Source organism: Lepidothrix coronata, unplaced genomic scaffold, assembly GCF_001604755.1.
Source record: "Lepidothrix coronata isolate B3197 unplaced genomic scaffold, Lepidothrix_coronata-1.0 Scaffold174, whole genome shotgun sequence".
In the NCBI taxonomy this organism is placed as follows: domain Eukaryota; kingdom Metazoa; phylum Chordata; class Aves; order Passeriformes; family Pipridae; genus Lepidothrix; species Lepidothrix coronata.
The window spans coordinates 711,369-733,491 of record NW_016690354.1 but is presented as its reverse complement, the minus strand read 5'-3'; the positions used below and the strand labels follow the sequence as shown (position 1 = coordinate 733,491).

General features: G+C 40.6%; 1 protein-coding gene across 1 annotated transcript in view; it reads right to left on the bottom strand.

Moving 5' to 3' along the window:
- Window positions 1-1,818: 1,818 nt before the first annotated feature.
- The window catches only part of GUCY2F (guanylate cyclase 2F, retinal), a 40,741-nt gene continuing 20,436 nt past the window's right edge, over window positions 1,819-22,123 (bottom strand). The window contains 9 exon segments of the mRNA XM_017830070.1: window positions 1,819-2,004; window positions 4,896-4,980; window positions 11,013-11,104; window positions 12,161-12,255; window positions 13,649-13,747; window positions 18,618-18,792; window positions 18,877-19,069; window positions 19,366-19,529; window positions 21,808-21,956. Coding sequence (XP_017685559.1) covers window positions 1,978-2,004; window positions 4,896-4,980; window positions 11,013-11,104; window positions 12,161-12,255; window positions 13,649-13,747; window positions 18,618-18,792; window positions 18,877-19,069; window positions 19,366-19,529; window positions 21,808-21,956 — 1,079 coding nt within the window. The 3' untranslated portion in view covers window positions 1,819-1,977.

Sequence of the window (22,123 nt, the reverse complement as noted above, 5' to 3'; positions counted from 1 at the left end):
AATTGTTTGATTTTAAACTCACATTTGTACAAACCAACCCCAGTAATGTCCCTCCCTCGAACTGTATACTGAGGTATATTGTGTCAGAATTACCTGCCCCATGTCTCTTCCATAGGACTTTATTTCTGAATGAATTCTCAAACAGAGGGGGAGCAGAGGGCAGGAAGTGAAAGCTTTCCTAATCCTAATTTGTCAGCTCAAGTGTTGTATGAGCCTTTTAACAGATGTCATTCAAGGGCCAACTTCTCCCACCTGGAATATCTACTCTCATCACAAAATAAGCAAAACTTCTTTCACAAAACCAGGTGCCATAGAGTAAAATCTTATTATTAAATAGTATTAATGGATTTCCCTTCTGTTTTTGCTTTTCAGATGTTTATACTCCAAACAGCTTCTACTTTGGCAGTGTACATTTTATACTTGATACAGTAAAGAAAACACTATGTTCCTCAGCTTTATGAAGCCTTGTTCCATAAAGATATTTGCAATATCTGAAGAATGTTTGTCAAGTGGTTGTTGACTCTTATTTATTATCTGAATGGTAAAAATCTGCTTAGATTGTTCTGATGAGAAGAGTGCAAATTGAGCTTGAGAAAGGTCTCAGTGTCCACAATGAGCACCTTCTGGTGGTAATATTCATTGAATTAACATACCTGCTCTTCTCTTCAGCCTTGAAGAAGAGAGAATAATAATTTCCAGAAGTTTATTAGAAGCCAGATGTTGAACAGGAATAAAAAAGCCAGAAGAAGAAGGGACCACCACCAAAATTGTTTTACCTTGATGAAGTGTGCTCTGTGAGAAGTGCCTACAGGCCAAATGTTGACCCTTTACAGAAAGTCTTTTACCCACTGGGAGGCTTCCTTTATAGACAAGTGCCTTAGAGACCACTTGGAGACTGGGAAGGAAAAAGATTGATGGGTTTTAGGCTTTGAACTGCTTTAGTGATGTACTCTTTGTTCCATCAGCCCCACTTTTTCAGGAAAAAAAGTGTATTTTGTTAGTATTACTCAGCTAATGGAACTGCATTTCAGTTTTGCAATATCTTGGCATTCTGTTTTCATCTTGCTTTGGGATGAAACACATAAAATGTTTTAGATATCCTGTATATGTTCTTGCAGTTGGATCTGGATTTACAAAGATGACATATTTTGACATTTTGAGCAGAATCTCATTTTGGCATTTGAAATAAATATTGATTCGTACCAAACTGTTTCAATTCAAAACTGTCATTTCAGTTTGAAAATAGCATTAAATTGGCTTTTGCAGCTGAAATGTCAATTTAAAAGAGAATGTTTCAGCTTAAATTGACATACAAGAACAAAACATTTTGATTCAGAATTTCCACCTGTGGGAGAGTAAAAATATTTTTTTGTTGTTGGCCAAAACATTTTTTTCTCAATTGCAATGATTTTCATGAAACCAGAGTCTGCTACAACAACAGGAAAACAATTATTTAATGCAAAACAGTTAAATCATTTTAGCACTTGGCATTATTGTTCAAATCCAGGCCCAAAAGCAGCCAGACTTGTTTGTCCTGCTACGCAGACCTAGCTAAAATATTCGAGTTCATCCTTGTGACAGTTGCTCATGAAGAGCTGTAACTACCATCATCATCACCATCATGTTCCTCCCCAGTGGACCCCCCCCCGAAAAAATGCGCACATACAGCTCTGAGTTGGTTCCCAGTTTCACTAGAGAAGATGGTCAGGATTCATCTGCCTGTTCAGGTTCACCCTCTGCAAGAGCCAAGAGGCTTCATTAATTATACTGCTTTTGGGGGATTGGGAACTAAACGGAGAGTGAGCTCTGTTGGATTGGCTTCGAGGTGTCCATCCCGATCTTACTAATTCTTTGCTGTGCTCTTCTCAAATTTCATCCTCTTCGAAACTTATATCAGACTCCTTCATGTTCCCCAGCTCTTTAAAGGTTGCTTTTGTTAGTGTTCTCTTTGTGTCCCTCAGGACAGATTTGAGTTTCCTAGTCAGTACGTCTGGCCAGTTGTGGCTGTAAAACAGAAGGGAAGGGGAGGGGAAGGGAGGGAAGGGGAGAGTTGAACTAAATGGCCTTGAAACACCCGTTCCAACCCAAAGCATTCTATGAATCTATGATTCTATGATCTTATCTGCTGGTCAACTGCACCTTGCTAGTCTATGGTTTGGCCAGCAACATGCAATTATTTGGGTGTTTACTGTATTTCCTGAACAAGAAAGAATCTTGAAGGATCTCCTGTCGCTAAGCTGAGTTCACAGTATGAGAGATCAGAATAGAAGGAGAGTCAAATTCTTGAGGAACAAGGAAAAAAAAAGGAGAGAAAATAACTTGAAAAATCGAACCTCTGTATTTTTGGGTAATCCCAGACTTTTGTCCATGCAGGATACCTGTATGGTACCCGTATGCTTAAATATCTAAAGGTCAGCAAAGAGCAATACAGAGCGTACTAAGATTCATACGCCATGGATCCCTCTATAAACACAACAGCTACCCATCGAATTGGGGTGAAATCTCACCACTTAGAACTCCAAAATGAGTTCTGACTGACTTGCATGGACTTTAAGTCTCATCTCCAAAGTGAGATCAATCCACAGATCCGAGGGAGTCTGACCTCTCTGTGGGACAGTTCTCTGTTGTGTCTTGAGTTTAAAGAGAGAAATCCCTTTCTCCTTATCAGAAGTATTTTAAGATGCAATGGGTGGGATTCATCTGCCTGAGGATATTATCCAGCAGTGTTTGAGATGCCATTGTTTATCCTACGTGGTCTTCAGCTGCTGTTTCATCTACAGCCTTGCACAAGTGTCTCTACAAACATGGTGCTCTGGGCTGAATCCCACTCACGTGAGTGGGTTGGAAGGTACGTGTTAAGGTCACAGATCCTACCACAGGACAAAGTATAAGAGTCACTAGTGATATAGTCAAGGGGTTTATCTTCTGGTAACTGGAGATGCACTCAGGTGTTCCTCATGCTTTGATGAACATTTTTACCAAGATCCATCCAGAACCATCACTTCTCTTTGAAATAAGGTGTCCACTAAAGACAGCAGAGTACACAGCCACTCCTTCTATGTTAAAGGATTTGATTCCTGAGCATGAAGATCAGAGTCTTGACCTTCCTCTAGACTCCAGACCAGATGAATACTCCTAAATATAAGTACTCCAAGATGGGGATTCCTATCCTATTGCAGCAAGAACCCTTTGGGACTGTCAGCTGTTTATGGTCCCAGACTAACAGGATCATACGCTGAGTGAATGGACCATGGATCACTATATCTGAGATCTATGGAAAGTGTTCCTTTATTGCTGCCAAGAAAAAACAAGGTTATTGGTGGCATATTCCCTTTCACCATAAGCATTTAAAGTAGCTTAGCTGGAAACATCACTGAACCACCAAGCAGGTATGTTGGGAATAACTAGTTGTTGAGGACTTAGTTGCCTCCATTGAAAGCTTCATGCACACAAGAAGGATTGAACTAGGACCGTTGAAAAGATCCAGGTATGAATGCCTTATTGATTTTTCAGCTATTTCCCATGGATTGAGCCAAGTTGGCTACTAAGGACCTTCTCTTCTCCATAATATACTACTAATCAGCCTGTGGGTGATATAACTACTAAATATTTATGTATCAGTATATGTGCAGGTTTTGTCAAGCAGGGTTAACCCCAGTGAGAGATGCTCTTTGTCTTTGGCCTTGGAGGACTAGCTGGTACTCTTAGGTGTAAATCAGCAGGGCAGTCTTCCGTGCCTTGGAGCTTATATTTAGCAGCCATTGTTCTCATATGGTAGTGCTTATTGCAGGTCCCTGCGGACTGGGCCCCATATTTAAATCCTTTATTTTATTTTATTTTTATTTTTTTAAGGAGGAATTTCTGCCCAGGTCCTTGATAGGGAGAACCTCAAAATTTAAAAATCTTTTAAGGGAGATAAACCAGCCCAGTAACACACACTGAATCTTTAAAAGTTGTGGTTGGGAAGGAGGAACACAGCCAAAAGTTATCTGCTGGGTTTTATCCTTATGAGAAAATTAGATGGAGCTTTAGTCTTCATAGTCATCTATCAGCCTGATCAGCCTGTATCTTAGGGGTTTGTAACCATCCTGTATCTAGGTACTCTGGGCTTTCATCCACCTCTCCTTTTTTTAAGAAAGTGGAAATTAAATACACATTAGTTCAGAGGAACTGAGCAGAAGCATTATTGATGTTTTTAGAGATACTATGAAGAAAATCTAATCATACACCATTTTCAGGGGACACCACACATGTGCATGTGTGGGTGTGCAAGCTTACACGCCAGCCTTGCTCTGGTAATACCTCCTTGATCAGACACCTCAGGTCATGCTGTAATACTCAATGTAACTTCTGAATTTCACCCAAATCACCCTAAATCCATTATTTCTTGTACTCGTAGGTACCATAATGATTAATAACAGAGCTGCATCCTTTTTCATGTCATGAGATATGGGATTATACTAGGCAGGAGATATACATTACAGGAAAGTAACAATAGGTAATTTGGATTTTTCCAGGTTTTAACAGTTTTATCACTGTGTTTACCATGTACTAGTCTCCTCCTGGCACAGTGCACATCAACATTCAATGGACTGATAATACACTGCAGGTAAACACAGTAATACTGTATGCCTTTCAGGAATTAATATGATAGTAGAGCATAAACTCACTAGGAAATCACCCAACAAGGCTACTACTATCTTTAGACAGCTTTACTGCTGTCATTTTGAATGAAACACTTTAGAATAATAATACAACATATTAAAAAAATAGAAAGGAAGAAAAACAAATTAAAAAGAAAAAAAAAGACACTGAAACCAGCAAAGTGCAGACACACAACATGCAAGCAGACACTAAGCAGAAGAGCTACATTGGGACTGTCCTACAGCTACTACCTCAGATCTAGGCCCTTTTGCCAAGGCTTTTTCAGCTTTCCTCCTTTTGAACTCTGCAATTTCTTCCGGGAGTAACCCATGAGCTCTATACCTGCAGTGAACAGGCAGGCCATTAGAGAAAGAACCAGTTCAGTTTCATCTGTAATAAAGAACAGACTGTAATGTAGACCAAGTGAAAGGTAAGTGTCTTCTGGTGAGAAAAAGGAAAACAAATATTGGTCCTGGTTTTATTTATTCCCATTTTGTATCCTTTCAACTTGAATTACTACAAAAAGTGAGGTCAGCTAATTAAATTTTGAGTTTCCAGAGGTCTCTTGGTACTCTTAGACACTTCTCCCAGGACAAGATGAATGACTTTGTTGACTGAGGAGCACAAATTATATGTCTATCATGGCTGTTTCAGAATCTATTAGACAAGATGAATCCTGGGAGAATGATTCCATTATTCCACTGATCCTTCCCCTCATTAATTAAAGGAAAGGAAAGAACAAAACTGCTGTGAAGACCTCACCTTTGGTTGGTTCAGTTCCTGTCTCAGTGCCTTTTGGTCTTCCAGAGGTGTTGCTTTCAGGAGCTCTCATCTCTCAAAAGTATGGGCACATTTGCTAATGGAAATCCTATTTAACTGTCCCTAGAGATAGCCAGCTGTCTCTGAAAGCTTACCACAAATTTAAAAGCCTTTCCTGAGGGAGATCAGAGTCAAGTTTCAGCTCTTTTGTCAGTTCTGTTCTACAAATGGAAATGTCTAGTCAAGTTGTCCTCCCATTCCTTACCTAAATCCTCAGCTCTGGGAACATCCTTTTTCTTTTTAGAAACATTAATCCCTGTTTATAAACTTCCTCATGAGTGCTGGAGCATTTAGGGCTCTGTCCAAAGGACTGGGAAGCCAGAAGGATATAACCCTGATGGGCTCAATGAGGAATGACTTCTGGGAATCCACAATTCAGTGGGATTTAGCTTCCTGCCATTTGTCTCTCTGCAACAGAGATATTTTCATCTGAGCCAAACATCTTGTGTTCCCTTCTCAGCCAGTGGAGGGAAGCTGACACTGCCAGAACACAGCAGGGGTTTATCCCAAAGCAGATATCCTTTGTGAGACAGAAGATCTGCACCTAGAAATGTCTATTTCCCTGCACTGACTCTTAAAAGACATGCAAGATGACCAGATCAGATGGAGGCAAATAACATTTAATAAGATTAAATCTTGACTGTTGGAGGGAGAAGAGGAATCTTTGTGTCCAGACCCTTTTTGCAAGCAGTAGCAAAATTCAGCCACAGGGTGAGTGTGAGTGGTTTGTTCCTTGAATCCACTTGGCAGGACTCACCCACAGAGGAGTGGAGGATGTTACTGCCTGTGTCTGCACAATAGCGCAGCAGGTTGTGACCCACAGAAGGTGAAGACCTGATCAGGGTATTTAGGGATGAAGCACAGTATGAGATTGAGGTCCACCTCAAACATTGCTCACACAAGTATCAAATAACTATGATAATGACTTGCCTTTCATCCACAGCTCAATAACAAAAAGAAAGATCCTGTGCAAATAGAACTTGCACATCTCCTGAACTCACTAATGTCTGAGCAACTGGAAAGGTCTGGTTCTGCACCCTCCACCCCATCCTCTGTCTTTTTTAAGACAGCTGTTATTTTTCCAAGGTCCTCTCTTCCTACCACCTTGTTTCCAAAGCCAGCAGGAGAAAATCTGTAAAGTCCTGACTTTGCTTCCTTTCTGAATACTGCATTTAGGGTTTCTTGCTGTCAGCACCAATTCTCTAATATTCCTGTCAATTCTTCAGAAACCTCAGCTTGCTCAAAAAGAGCTTGTTTAAAAATAAAACCTGAAGCAACCATATCACAAGTCAGACAGTCTTGTTCAAAGGGAGATGTCACCAGCTTTTATTCCCTCTCCCCTCAATCAGATTTCAGAGAAAACTCTTCTTTCTCACAATCATTATGCCACAGCCATGATCAAAATATTCCTTTTTCTTTATTTTGCTGCCATGTTAGGGGGTCAGAAATAATTTGAAAAGAAGGGATTGATTGTGAAGCAAAAAGCATGTGTCCTAAGATTCGGTGATCAAGTCTATGAGTATGAGCTAGAGGATGTTTGGATTTCCCCAGATAGCTCTTGTTATATGTTATTTAAAGTTTATCTAGGAAATATTTTGATACTGTTTCATAAGTCCAGTTATGGAAGGCAACAGAAGTTTTTTACTGCTGTTTGCCTCACAAGCTCTTTTATTTCTGATTTAAAAGAGCATCAGATGAAAGACTTCAAATAGGAGCCTGAATAAAATCCTTTCTCCCGGGAAAGACACATCAGCAGCAACAGCAACAGCAGAGGCTCTCTACCAATCAACTCCCATCATACCATGGTGCATCAATACAGACAGAACAATGAGAACCTTGTGCTGAGTAGAAGAAAAAGCCATGTTTTCCTAATGGGTACCTTTTTCCCGGCTCATAAAAAGGTGATTCTTATTTGGTGTTAGGAGATGGATTCTTTGAGCATCCTTCGCTGTTTCTCACCCATTTATCTTCAAACAAGGATCTCAGTGCTTCCTCCAGGGATGATCCTCATGTATGTGAGGATGAGAGAGCCCCCAGACTCACTCCTATCCATGCCTGCATCTTCAGTTTTCAGTGATGTCTCATGTCAGGCTGCACTCATTGCTGTGAATGGTGGTGGGCTGGATAACCTATTGACCCTTCTGGACTTAAGACCTACTGCATGATTTCATATGAGGTCAGGAATCTGGGTTCAATGTTAAAAATCAAAAACTATCATATATGATCTACCTGGGCACTGAGTTCATAGTTAAAAACCCTTGAGAGGATCAACAATCTGCATCTTTCTTTGCTGAATTGTGTTACTTTTCCCCCTCCAGTTAACTTTCCATAACTAATTTAGAATAATCTTAGAAAGGGAAAGTTTCTGGATAAAACTACCTGTTGGGATAGAGGACTTCTGATGCTTTTGAACACTGTATTCAGTACCAAAGCAAAGGATTTCTGAACCAGGATGTTGAACTTGGAAATTCAGAAGGCTGAGAATGTCACTTATCTCCTTGGAACAGCAAATGAACATGATCCTGGCTCTTGTTTTCGTTTAGGCTTGCTTGGTTTTTGCTTGTTTTTTTCTTCTGAATTTCATTAGCCAATGAATTTTTCCTAGATATTTTTTCAGTGCTTTACAAAATGCATCTGTGAGTTAGTCCAGGTCAGGCTTATATCTGCTAGTTTTGCATAAGCTCATGTCTTTTCTGCTGTTTGGGACAAGAGGAGTGCTCCACCAGTGCTGCCAAGGCTCTGCCTGTCCCAGAGCATCGTCAACTTCAAATATCCCACATTTATATACTCGCAATTTTGTGTTTTTATCATGTCTGCTCTTCAGCTACCTAACTAGTCTCCTGGTATAGCCTTCCTCTAAACCTATCTGACTAAAATCTCAAAAAAATATTTATCCTACAGGTAGTCTACTGCTTGACTGCTTAGCATGCTTCTTTTTGCTATCTCATAATTTTCTTACTCCTCTATGTCCAATCTGCCATTATTTCCTGTGGCAGTATCAGGTGTAGGTGTAGAAATTTGCCTTGAAGCAAGAAAAATTCTAGAGAGCCAACGGAACTGTGTGCCCTGTTCTATGTTATGCAAAGTTAACCTAAAGCTCCCATGAAAAGCAGGAAAAACTGAGATCTGACCAGACCTATAAAGAGGTATTTATGGCTCAAAAAGGAACTTCAAAATTTCCATCCCTAGGATGTGACCCTTAAATCCACGGCCAAAAGGTTTCCAATTCCATAGTATGGACATAAGATCAAGGACAATTTAGTAACCTTCATTAGCAGGAGACACCTCTTGGCGTGGCCACCAAAACTGCCCACCTGTAGATGTTTAGGCCACCTAAGTCCCAAAATAAAGTGTGAGATAAAAGCAAGTGCTCATAGATCTCATGGTAAGGGAATACCTAAGTAGAAAAGGAGTTGCCTGAGGACAGGGAGAAAAGATGACTAGAAAAAGAATTTATTCAGCTCAAAAGTCCAGAAATTAGGAAATCCTTATGAAAGTATATGAGGCCGTGACTTGAAACCACCATATTTGCCAACAAGAGAGACACAACTTCATTTTTGTGCCAAAAACTGAACCATCAAGATAAGGCTGGAAAAGCAGGACATAATGTCTGACACCTATCTGATAACAGCCCAACTGATGCATGAGGCAGTTCTCCGAATATTTGCCTTGCTGGAACAAGTAGTTACTTCTTTCTGTCATTTGACATTTGGTTCCTATGGGGTATAACTTTCATTATGACACTTCACTAGGACAAATTCTCTTTTGTATAACTTTACTTTTTCCTATGATTACTGTAACATTCATTCAACTGCTGCATGATGATCTGTGGGGACAGAGATACTGCAAAAGAACAGTGAAGATCTGTGCCTTGGGACAAGAGCAGAAGACCACCTCCCTCTCTGCAGTGCTACAGGTGGACTCTACAGAGGTTACACACAGATGTTCAAGATCTTCTGATCCATGGGAACATTTTTTTACTTCTCTTATTTTGTGCCTGGACCTGATTCATTTTCTGCCGTTTACAATCCATGTTTAGAAACAGCTCAGCCCTGCATTAATTTGACTTTGGTTAACATGACCAGAGGCCAGAATCTTTGAGAGTGATGAAAAGAATCTCAATAGTCAACAGAGGCTTAAATCATGACTTTAAGATAATAAAACCAGGATGAGAAGAATCTACTCTCAAAGTAAAAGTCTAAGTGCTTCCTTGGTTGCATGGTAAGCTAGCCCATCTTGCTAATATGGCAAAATTCCTCCAAGTTTCATATTTCCCGTGAATAATGCATTATTGGTATCAACACACATTATTCAATAGCTCACTTCTGTTAAGTATTAACAGTAAAATGCCTTCAAGGCCTACAAAATATTGTCTCTCAAAATTGCCTTTCAGTAAACTACTATTTTCACCCTGACTGACACCCAAACAATTTTAAAATGATGTCCCCAAGTACTGTAATACTGTAAGTTCCACCTTACTCCTAGAAAGCTCTGGGATGGCTCTGAGCACATGGACTGCCCTGTATGCAGCCTCCCAAGGCGACTACAGTGTGCAGAGAGAGATAAAAAAAGAAGTCTTCATTTTGCTAAGAGGAAATGAGGTAATACTTAGAACAAGATTGACCAGGAGAAGTCAGAGCCACATTAAAACAGACCTTGTTTGTTGTCAGACATCTATCTCTGAGGTAGTCACTGTAGGATCTCTTTACAGTCAACAAAAGAGGCACCTTGCAAGGGTAATTCATCTTCTAATACAGACGTCCAAGCAAGCCAATCAAATCAGACACCATAGCTTATATTTCTCTTTATTGACTATAAAGGGAGTCAAAACTGACTGCTTTTAATGTGGGTGACTACGCTGTTCTTGTCAAACAAATCTGACTTCTGTTTTTATGTCCTGACCCCAACATCCTTTCCAGGCATACAGCAAGTAACAGCTGAACAGGGAGTACTCTGTTTGCAAAGTCAGGCATGGCAAAGCTAGAAAATGACTTAATGAATTTTGTGTGATCAATCTTTGCTCACCACCACCTGTATGGAGGCAACATCATTAAGTCTTCAGTTACCTAATGGTGCCATAATTTATAACACAAAGTCTCTTTATTTTTATATTAGAGTGAAAGGGAAGAAATATATTTATATGTTGGATGAGGTTGGTGTCTTCTGCAGGAATTTTGATGGAGGTAGAGAAAAATCTGAGTGTCACCCATACACTGATGACAGCAGAGACCTAAAAGTGTCCATACCTGTGCGTCTCCCATATGCACAGAGAGTATGAAGGAGATTAAGGAAGTAACTCCCTGGTGCTCAGTCTCCAAGGGAGTATAGGGGAGAAGTAGCAAGCTTCCATGTCACTTGGGAACTGCCACTAAGGAGAGGAGCTGAAGAAACCACATAACTTCTCGGTCTCAGTACTATGCCTGAACATACAAGTCACCTAAGGAAAATGATAGAGACTTTGCAAACAGATAACATGGAAAGACAGATATTCAGCCCGCAAACTCCAAAAAGGACCTTATAATGAATGTATTGAACAGTGATGGAGTCACACTTACCCTGGTTTTATTTCAGGAGGTTTAGGTAAGGGCTTCAGAAAGCCTTTTTTCCCAACTAGCCAATATGTGTCTTCTACTCCTTTACCCTAAAATAAAACAAAAAATCCAGATAAAGAGCAGCTTTCTGATTGCCCTCTGCTCAATACGTAATTTCCTCTGGATTTCTCTGGCTTCATATATCTCCAGAGACAGACCATGGCTGGAAATCTTGGGCTGTCCTTCCAAACAGCTCAGGGATTATTTGAATTTCATTATCCTAAAGCAGGATATTCATTATCCTTATTCAAACTGTCATTTACAAATGACTCCTAGTGATCTGGGTCATTGAAACTACACAATTTAACAGAAATGGGAAACTACAGGATCTCTAATCACCTTATTTGGCAGCACTAGCATTATTAATTGAGAGATTTTACAACTCTTTCTGGACTGATTATCAGAATATAACTTCCTCTCCCACCACTGATGATTTAGCTTTTAAGGTGTGATACATCTGGTGAACTGTAGGCATCTATATCAGTCAATCACCCTTGACTGAAGAAGTGGAGGAACCATTCATCTTCACATAAACTGGACCCTGACAGTACGTCAGGTTAATAATTTTCTGAAGTGCCAATTTATCTCCACTAACTGTGTAAAGGTTTCTTTCCATTGACTAAACCTGGAATAATTACCTCCGATCTCCACTTGCAGACATATGAACTCAGATGAGATGAATCCACTTGTCATGAAAGATTGTTGAGGGCCCGAGGCCGTATTCAGAGCTTTAATTCTAGATGTTTAAGGCAAATAAAGATTCTAAGTCTGTCTATTAACTACGTAAGGGTAGAAATGATGGTTGAATTATTTAGTACTCTCTTGTTGTACTACTCTTTAGTACTTCTTGTGAGAAGTAGCAGCTTCTCTTAAGGTGAACTAAATAGAGTACTAAATAAATACTTATATCCAGTGCATACAGCTGATTGCTCAACCCCACAGTGCTTCAATAACCACCTCATGTACTGAAACAACTGGAAGGGACAATTTTGGAAGGATTTAGCAGAAGAGTGGTGGATGAAGGCCAAACAAGACCTTACTATGTAAATTCTCTAAACAAGAAGACTCCCTTGTGAAGTGCTTCGCACAGCCCCGGCCCTTCTTACCCTCAGTTCTGTTTTCCCTCTAGGTATGATTTCATAGCCTTCATTCAGACTCCGAAGTGTATCCACTGTACTTTGGCTGACATGAATTCTGTAAGCTGGGAACAGAAAGCAAAACAGCTGAATCACTATGCTGCACACAGGCTGCAAATTCCCCACTGCTTCATACTGATGAGTAAAAGTGCTCCAAAGCATGCAGGTGTGTAGCCGGTGTAGCTGTGTGGTGCTCCTCTACATAGAGTTCAATGCTGACTGATGGATCCTTTCAGGCAGGGCTGTAACAAGCACAGGGGCAGAGGAGATCCACACTGGGGGCTTCTTGCAGATGGATACCAAACACACTAACTGCAGAAGCCCAGCTCAACAAAGATAGTGATTTTTCCAGTGACATTGTCAGCTGGATTGCTGTTTTATCTATTGCCACAGAATAACTAGGGAATGGGAAAAAAACCCTAAAATAACTAACTGTCCTGCTCCAGACACCCAACATAAATAGAAAGCTGGGATGAAGAGCAGAGAGATGGAGTTTGCAAGGGAACATAAAGAAAATGTGGCTATGCAACTAGATCTGTCTGGGCTTTCAGTAATTGATTCCACCCAGAGCTACCATTAAGTCTGTGAACAAAAAGGGCAAAGGTGGAGAATCTTACTGAATTCCTAACTCTCCCAACTTGTTTTACAGCCCTTGCTGGAACTCCCTGAAATTTGTTATTGTTATGCTGGTGTGAACAAGCCAGACAATGTTTCTAAAACTTTTCTTTCAAAGAAAAGTTCAAAGATACTTTTCTTTTTTGTTTTTATTGAGCTTTTATTTCAATTGTGTCAATCAAATTCCCTTTCCTCTTGAATGATGGGGGATGAGCCAATTAATTTTTTTTTGGTATAATAATCTAAAAGAAGAACATCAGTTGGAGTATGTAGAGGAAGACCTCATAGCTATGAGCTACATTTCCTGAGAGACTAACCTACAGTTTTCCTGTTGTTAGTTATCTATATGCATTTCTACTAATGTATAACAATGCTCTTGTATCTGCAGTGCTCCTGCTGCTTCCATCTCAGTGAGACTTTCTACAACCAAGGGTATGATGGAAGCAACGCCCTTGTGTGCTTCAACCCTTGCTTTGTACTGGTCGTGACAGGTAAATGCATTATTTTACTGTGCAAGAACAGCTCTGAATTAAGGGTTCTCAGCACTGACTGAAAGCAAGATGCAACCTATGTCAGAGAAAACTAGGGCAAGATTCATGTTGATTTTAGTTGATGGGATTCAAATTAGTGGACTGGAGATGGAAGGCAGGGTCTTGAAGGCAGGGTCATAAAGGCTGACCTACAATTGCAAAGCTGATGCCCTGTCCTTCAGGCTGCTTTGAATTTTGTCATTTGACTTGCCCTTTTTCAGTTGCAATGCTTATAATTACAGATGTGCATTTCTTCATCTCTCTTGAGAAGTTAGTTCAACCACCCACCCCAGGGACTGTCCCAAATACTCACGAAGGCCCGTGGACTCCATCCGTGACGCCGTGTTCACCGTGTCTCCAAAGAGGCAGTACCGTGGCATGGTCAGCCCCACCACGCCTGCCACACAAGGCCCTGAAAGACACATCATCTGTGTAACCCAGATGGTACTGCACAAATCTTGGGGCTCACTGACAAACAAATCTCATCCTCTCCTCTGATATCCAAAAAGCCACTTGTAAATGCAGAAGAAAAGTTTTCAAAGATCTCACTGATCTTAGTGCTTGCTATAAGCAATCAAAAATTAAGCACTGGTCTGGATTGCACACTGGTGTTTTATGCCTGAGAAAGGTCATGCGTGGTAGGACCTCAATTTACCATCATCTGGGATAAGTTTGTCCAGAGTTCACAGAAACTCAAGGACTACCATAGTCTCATTTTAAAAAGACCTTTTTCCATGTGAGAAGATGAAAGTTCAGATCCTGTGATATGCCCTGTATCACAACGAAACAGGATTAAAAATCAGCCTTGGAAGCCCAGAGCTGCTGGCAGCACTCTGGACCACCCTGTGTCCCCTCCTGGGAAAGGAAATCATCATTAGCTTGCCTTTCTAGCCAAAACCTGGTTTTTTTTCTTTTATTTCATTCTTTGTACAAAATCCATTCACTTCCAAAGTAGCTTCCAAAGAATTGATGCCAAGTTCTCATGGAGACAAGATTCACAAGGATTCACAAGGATTCACAAGATTCACTGCAGGATTCACAAGAACATGCACACACTGAGAGATGAAATGTGCGACAGACAAACACCGTAGACAATTGTCATCCATGGCACATGGCTTAGCTAATGTTTAGACTGCACTCTGAAAGATAAGATACTAAATTTCATCACCCACAGTATAAAATATCAGGCTTGCAAAATAAAAGCAATGTAAGGAGATGTGGGGTTTCTTGCAAAGAAAAGACAGGAGGCACTGTATTTTCCATTAGATGCATTTATGAGATATGTCTTTGCCTTTTCAATGTCTTGATCCTTCTGAGTTAAGATTTAGTATAACTGATATCTAGGAAATCTTTTGCCATGCAAGTTTACAAGAGATGGGAACACTGTACATCATCAACAGTACCTGAAATGATGCTATAGATAAGGTTGTATGTTAAAGTGTTGGGGGTTTGGCGGGTTAAATTATTTGTTTTTAAAACAGTAACAAATATAACTGTAGCCTAATTTAGAAGCAATCAGGTACTTGTTTTAGTACAATGTTATTTTACTGTGATTTTAGCCTTATTTACAAAAATTGATTCTTTCAGATACATCTTAAGGGCAATGAAACTCCATAGCTGAAACCTACAGGAAACTTTGCAAGAACCCCTATTGTTGTAACCTCTGAAAAGTTGTTGCTGCACAAAGTTACTGGATTTTAATATATTTTATGAGGATGCAAACTGAGAGGTGAGACAGATTTTAACTCTTACCTGATGAAGCACTGCTAGATTAAATATCAGAAAAAAAAAGAGACAGGAAGAATGGGTCATACCAAAAATGTTACAAGGATTTAAACAGCATATCTGGATCAAACACAGCATGCAGAGACTGATAGAAATCATAAAAACCTAATTTAAGGTTTGGGTTTTTTCAACCGTCAATGAACTTTGGACAAGACGCTGTTCCTCAGAATACCTTCCAATTTAATTCCCATCCTTATTGGTACATTCTAATTTGTTTCAAGCTTTTCAGGAGAGGAGCTATATCCATCACAGGAAGTCTTTTCAGGTTTTAGTCTATAGGCACTTCTATAGCATAACTGTAAGGGCCCTGTTAAGACTTCTGGGCCAAGGACCTAACGCTTACCTAAGTGGTCTTTAATCTGTGCATGCTAATGTGACATATACATAAAAAAGGGTCATGTTGGAGACTTTTTAATTCACGCTTCAATAAGAGCTTTCCCTGAGAAAACACTTTCTCAGAAAGCATCTCCTCTCTTTTTCTTGTGGTGATGACATGACAGCAGCAGTCAGAAATCTCAGTAAGGAACAAAGCTCCTTCTGTAGTAGGTGTTGCAGGGACACAAAAAGATGGTTCCTGTCAAAAAAAAACAGTCCTCACTGAAGAGGATTTGATTCCATCTTAAGAAGCACAAGTAAAGGGAGTCAAGCTTCTACTGCTGTCAGTGGAGACAAGTCATCTGGTCAACTGAGCTGTGAGAGACTTTCTATTCCTGCACCTGAACAGTTCTCCAGGGTTCACTTATGTGTCCTCAAAAAGAATGCAGGCTCCCTAAAAACCCTGGAAATACCTCCATGTGGGTGCCTAAATTCAGGTTTCCTACTCAGTCAGTGCAATCATCTAGCCATTTCTGGGAACCTAGGAGAGGCCAGATTTTTAGGCTGAGGTACCTATGCAGGAAATTCCTAGTTCAAAACCAACCCTATGGCATAACCATTCCCAAAAGACTTCTCTGTGTTGAAAGCATCTAAGACTTAATTCACTCACTGCCTTCACTGCCTGGGTGTGTTCTCCCTTGTCTAGACAGCTTCAGCAAAAGGCTAGTAAAAATTTCCAGTGGTAAGTCTCCCACAGTAACCAGTTTCAGAGGAAACCAGACACCCTGTGATGAGAATGTTATGGCCTAGTTATTTAATTACATAGGTTCACAGGTTTGCTTTGAAATGGCTCTTTGCCAGGGCTTGCAAGGATCAGTTAATGAGAGGTTCTGGCTAATACTCTGCAACAACCATCAGTGGTGCTGCAAAGTACAGGGTTGACTGCCAGAGAGCCTGACCGATAAACAAATATTCAGCCTCAGCGGAAAAGCTTGTCCTCTCACCACCACTCTCCCCAGCTGTCCAGCTCCAGCCCAGATATGGATGGTATGGAAACAGCTGAGTCAACTGAGTTATCCTGGACATGCAGTGAAGTCAAGAGTGGAGAGACAAGATTCCAGGATTCATTTAAAGCAGGGGACAAACTGCAGACCAAACCTTGGTCTTCTTGTCCACTTTGCCTCACCCATGCATTGCCATAAGTGGACCACGGACATGGGCCAGGAGAAGTTTCCAGAGGTGCAGCTCTCCATTGGGGTTGAAAGGATATGGGCAGCACATGCCCAAGTTGCATTTATTGCTTTTTCAAAGAGGTGATCATGAGCTTTTCTTGACACCACTTTCCAGAGAGCAGTTGAACTGCACAACTGGGGGTCACACCCATTCTCCATCCTTTCCAGTACAGTGAAAGTGTCAGCCAAACTCTCCTCTCCCCCAAGTGCCTCCTCAATGCTTTCATGATGCTGATGATTCCCTCTTCATGCTTCTTTTCTCAGGAGAAATAAGGTCTAAGGTTAATCAAACTCTGCTGTCAGCTCAGTGGCTCAGAGAGCTGGTTTGCTTTGGAACATGGATTTGTGGCTGCTCCCATGTCAGTACGATGCTGCTAGATCTGTGCAAAACAAGATCTGATTCCTGCTTCTTTAGAAAGAAAACACCAACTCCTCCCCCTCTTCCTCTCACACCCAATACAACAATTCTTAGCAATTCTGCATTCCAGCTACCTAGAGTTCATAAAATCAAGAAAAAATATAACTACCCCCTGTACATATCACCTAGGGATAGATTTTTTGGCATACTGTATGGAAGACACATTGCAGACCTGCTGTCAACAGGCAGCAGCAGATGTTGCACATCAATTTCCTCTCTTTCCATGTTGAAAACGTGCCCCTTGTGCTCCAGAGACTCCTGTTCTGGGCAAGATAAGCCTGGGCCATAGTCTCACGTAATTTCTGATAGAGTATTAAATACACAGTGCTCCTGCAATCATTCCTTTAACACTTTAGACTTCTGTGAAAGGCCACCTAAGGCTCCCAAACTTCAAAGAAAACAGCAGGGAGATGAATTTTAAAGAGATATCCCCAAAGGAAGATCTTGCAAGGTCTAGGAGATATGAAACATTAATCTTAACTCTGCTCAAGTCACAGGTCTGTTCTTTGGATATTCTGGGTGAGATACTTCCTTTCTTCTCCTTCTGTCTCCCAACATGTATAACAGAAACCAGAGTACTGACATCTGTAAAATGCTTGCATGACACAGTTGCAAAAATGTGGACATTATCAGATAGGTAGGAGGATTAAACCTCCTGTAATATTGGGTGAGATTCCTGGGCAGTCTTTTTCATTGTTTGGCTTCCCACAATGGGCATTACCTGATACTGTAGAGGAAGAGGCAAGAAGTCTGGTAACAAACAGATGGGAAAAATCTATTAGTGGATGACTACAAAGTGTGTAAAATTATGAAGGTTCATATCTCTTGTAAAAATATTGATTCCATGATAATAGCAGATGTATTTTCCTACATTTAAAAATCATATTTTTGCCTATGTAATGGCAGACTTGGTTTTTTTGTTTGTTTTTTTTTTGTTTATTTTGGAGTTTAATTATATTTTTTAGATTTATAAAAGAAAAGAACTTCCTCTTTTCTTTTTAAACAAGCCGTTTTTCTGTTAATTGACTAGATTATGACTTCTACATTAGAGATAATTTGTTTTCTTTATAACATAACTTTTTCTTAAGATCTGTATCATATTTTTCTTCCAGTATGTCCTACCTGTAATAAATATCACCAATTTTTTTATTCTTTCACTTTATATGCCAGTTTTTCTGTGCTTTTTAATTTCAGAATAGAGTAGACATCACTGGATGTCTTTGTATCCCACCACTGAAGATCCTATGGCACATCAAAGATCCATCCGTACAATGAAACCCTTGTGACTAATAATCTGGATGCAGTTCCTAACTGGGACAGAATACACAATTTCTCCCTGAAATGATACTTAGCCATTCTCCTCCACAAACCCTCTTTGTTTCCATTTTAATGCCCCTGTTGATATGGAAGATTTTAACGTGTCTTGTAAGAGTGTTTTTTTGGGGGCAGGAGCGAATAAAGCATTTGAAGCTGGAAATACAATTGTGAAGGAGTTCTTTGATGTTCAGGTGCAGGTGGGTGCTGCTGCTTACCTGTGTGCAGCCCAATTCGTATCCTGAGGGGAATGTCTGGCATATGCCTCATTTTGAATGTTCCTACTGAACTGAGGATGTCCAAGGACATGTTGGCTATCTCAGCCGCGTGCTTGTTCCCGTTCCGTTTTGGTAGTCCTGAAGCAACCATGTAGGCATCACCAATTGTCTCCACCTAGCAAATACCATTACATTAAAAAAAATAAATTAAAAAATTGAAAAAGATGGAAAGGAGACATAGAATAAAACTACTTCTCACCTTGTAAACATCATGATTTCCAAGAACAGCATCAAACAGTGTGTAAAGGTCATTCAGAAGGTCAACTACTTCAATGGGCTCACTGAGGGCTGAAATGGATGTGAAGCCCACGATGTCACTGAAGTAGATAGTCACCTGGTCAAAATACTCCGGTTCCACAGTGCCACCAGTCTTGAGGGCTTCTGCCACTGATCTGAAATAACAACACCAGCAAAGTTGGCAGGGCACAAACCCTTTTCTGCTGCATGCCCAAGAGCTGAAACTCTTTTGTCCTGCTTGTTCAGAGTATCTTTCACTAAATACAAAGTTCTATATGGCTGTAACAAGTACTGATTAAAGTTTCTTACTTTGATTGGAAGGTGCTGGCCAAAATTAGGGGTCAGCTGTACAGTGTTGCTCACTTCTGGGGAAGATTTTTATCCAGTCAAGCTATGGGTTATTTGGTTTGGTTTGGGTTTTCTTTATACCACCTAAAGTACCAGTACTTACGGGGGAAGCATTTGTGACAGTAGTTTTTCTGTCTTCTGTTTTTCAATTTCTAGCTCTTCGGTTCGCTCCCTGATTAAATCTTCCAGGTTGCTTGAGTATTGCTCAAGCATCCTGAGCATTGAGTCAATGATATTGGTCTTTTTCCCTTTGTTGATTGTTTTGAACTGGAAAATAAAAGTGTAGAGTTATTTGTCCATCTCATTACACCACTGTATCACTCTAAGTTTGGAAAGGAATGAAAAGCAAACACTTATTTTCAAGGTTCAGTGCTAAGGACTGGCTTTATCAATGGGAAGAGTTCAACAATAAAGGAAAAAGGCAAATTAGAAGGTGAATTTGCATCAATAGCTATGGAAGCTGCCCAGGAGCATGTTGCTCATCTATGAACTTTCAGTGACAGTTCCCTTACATCACCTTACAGTAGTTGTCAACATTGTTGTTATGGAGTCTTATCAGGCTGCAGGTTTGCAACCCCATTTATCCCATGACCAATCTTTAGGGTGACTTGCAAATCTTTGCATTCAGAGGTACAAATTTCAGCGTATTAGGAACACTTACAACCTGCTTACATGTTACTGCACTTAAATCCAGCTTTACACTCTGGCATGTACGTGTACTGCCACCTCCATTTTCTATTCTTGTAGTGATTTCTCTTCCTGACCTGAAGTTGAATCTCTGGAACCTTTGGATAACTTGTGGCTTCTAAAGCTGCCTTAGATTCAACAGTGGAGTCACTGGGTCTAAAATTATTCCCAGATTCATAGAACCAAAAGGTAAAAATTATGGATGTTTGTTTACTTGGTGTTAGACCAAGCAAATCAGTAGATCAGTAATTATTGGGTCAGAACCACCTTCTGGGGGAGCATGTGTGTTGGGGGAAGGGCTAGGCTAGGCTTGCAGGCAGATGATCTGCAGGCCCATGGCAGGAAGGCACATGTAAGGCCTGTAGCCAACACGGTTGTGCCCATGAAGAGCACAGGGCAGCACTGAGACCCATGTGGCTGGCCTGTCAACCAACAAGGCCTGACTGGTAGCCTGCCCACACCACACCCCCTGGAGCCCCTGATTGGCTTCAGAACCCCTCCCTTTGGCTAGGAAGACACTCGAGTGGTCAGAGAACCAAAGGTCCTGCCAAGAGAGAGGGGCCACAGTAGATAAAGAGGCACGCATAAGGTCCTTGAAGTTGTCAACATGTGATCTTCCAGTGGTAACTATATTTTTCTCTCTTTATTCTTTCTTCTCTTAATCTCTCTTCCTTTACTCTTTTCTTCCTCTTGTGGGTAACTTAAACACCTATTTTCTGTATTTCACTTAAGTTGTGGGTATCTCATTTAGCTTGTATAGGGTTTTGTGTTTGCTGGGTGTAACAAAAGTTCCCTACGCTATAGCAAGTCCTAGTAGCCTGTTGTAATACTTTTGTGAAGTTGCATGTAATCTCTGTAAACCCCTTTTTGCCAAAATGCCTATTTTCTCACCAAATTAAAAGAAAAAGTCTCTTAGAGAAAAGTGTGTAGCCTTTTCTCCGGACATGAACTCAAAGTATCAAAGAACCAGAGTTGGTTGCAAGAATTCATATGGACAAAATCTCTTGAAGTCTAAAATCAAAGTGTGCACCCAGTAAAGCTAGACTGGGGTTTAACACTTGGTTTGAGGAAATGGCTTCAAGTTGTGTCAAGGAAGGTTTAGACTGGATATTAAGAAAATTCTTTTTTCCCATAAAGGGTTGTAAAGCATAGCGGCAAACTGCTCAGGGAAGTGGCGGAGTTACCGTCCCTGGAGTGTTTGAAAAACTTGTGGATGTGGCCCTTGAGGACATGGTTTAGTGTCAAACATAGTGGTGGTCTGGGTTGGCAGTTGGACTTGATGATCTTGAAGATCTTTTCCAACCTTAAGAAATCTATGATTCTATGACCTCATAAGGACATAGGAACTGAACTACTGGATCAGAAAGGGGGCTTATTTTGCCAATGCCTGCCCATGAGACTGGCCAGTAAGAGATGTCTAAGAAAGCTTTTCAAACTGGGATCAAGTACAGTCATATTTCCCTGGGATGTTCTCCCGTCCTCCACCAATCTGGAGCTGAGAGACCTCCTATGCCAAATGTTGTATCTTTGTGTTTAACAATCTTTGGCAAATTTTCCTTTTCCTCACCTTTTAAACACTTCGGTAGATTAAAAAAAAAAAAAAGGAAAAGATATAAATGTGCTATTAAAATTTACAAATCATTGATCTCCATGAGACAATCTGTGAAGGTACACTGCAGATGCGAAGACATCAAGCCCATGTCCAGGCTGCTTCACCACCTCAAGGTCAGGACAAGTCTAGGGCTCTTCCACTTCTTCATTCTTTAATAACTCAGTTAAAGAAAAAAACCCAAAACAACAAAACACTTCCCCGCCAAGTACAAACAATGGAATTACACCTACTGCTGTATTCACCAACCTTATGAAATATCTCCTCAAAGGTTGGACGTCGTTCAGGGGCTTCAGCCCAGCATTGCTTCATTACCTGGAGGCACATCAGGGGGGCCACCTCGGGGGCTATGTTTGGGCGACACAGAGGAGGGGGCTTCTTCACTTTCTTTATAATTTCTGTGAGAAAGAGAAGAATGGGAAGCATGTTGTGAGATGGAGGGTCTTAATAGGGGTAAAGGACTTTTCACCTGTCCCTCGCTTGCTTCTTCAGCCGTTACTGTTATTTCTCAGCACCCAATGTCTGTGCCAAATGAAGTTGGAGGTTTCTGCTTTACTCTGTCAGG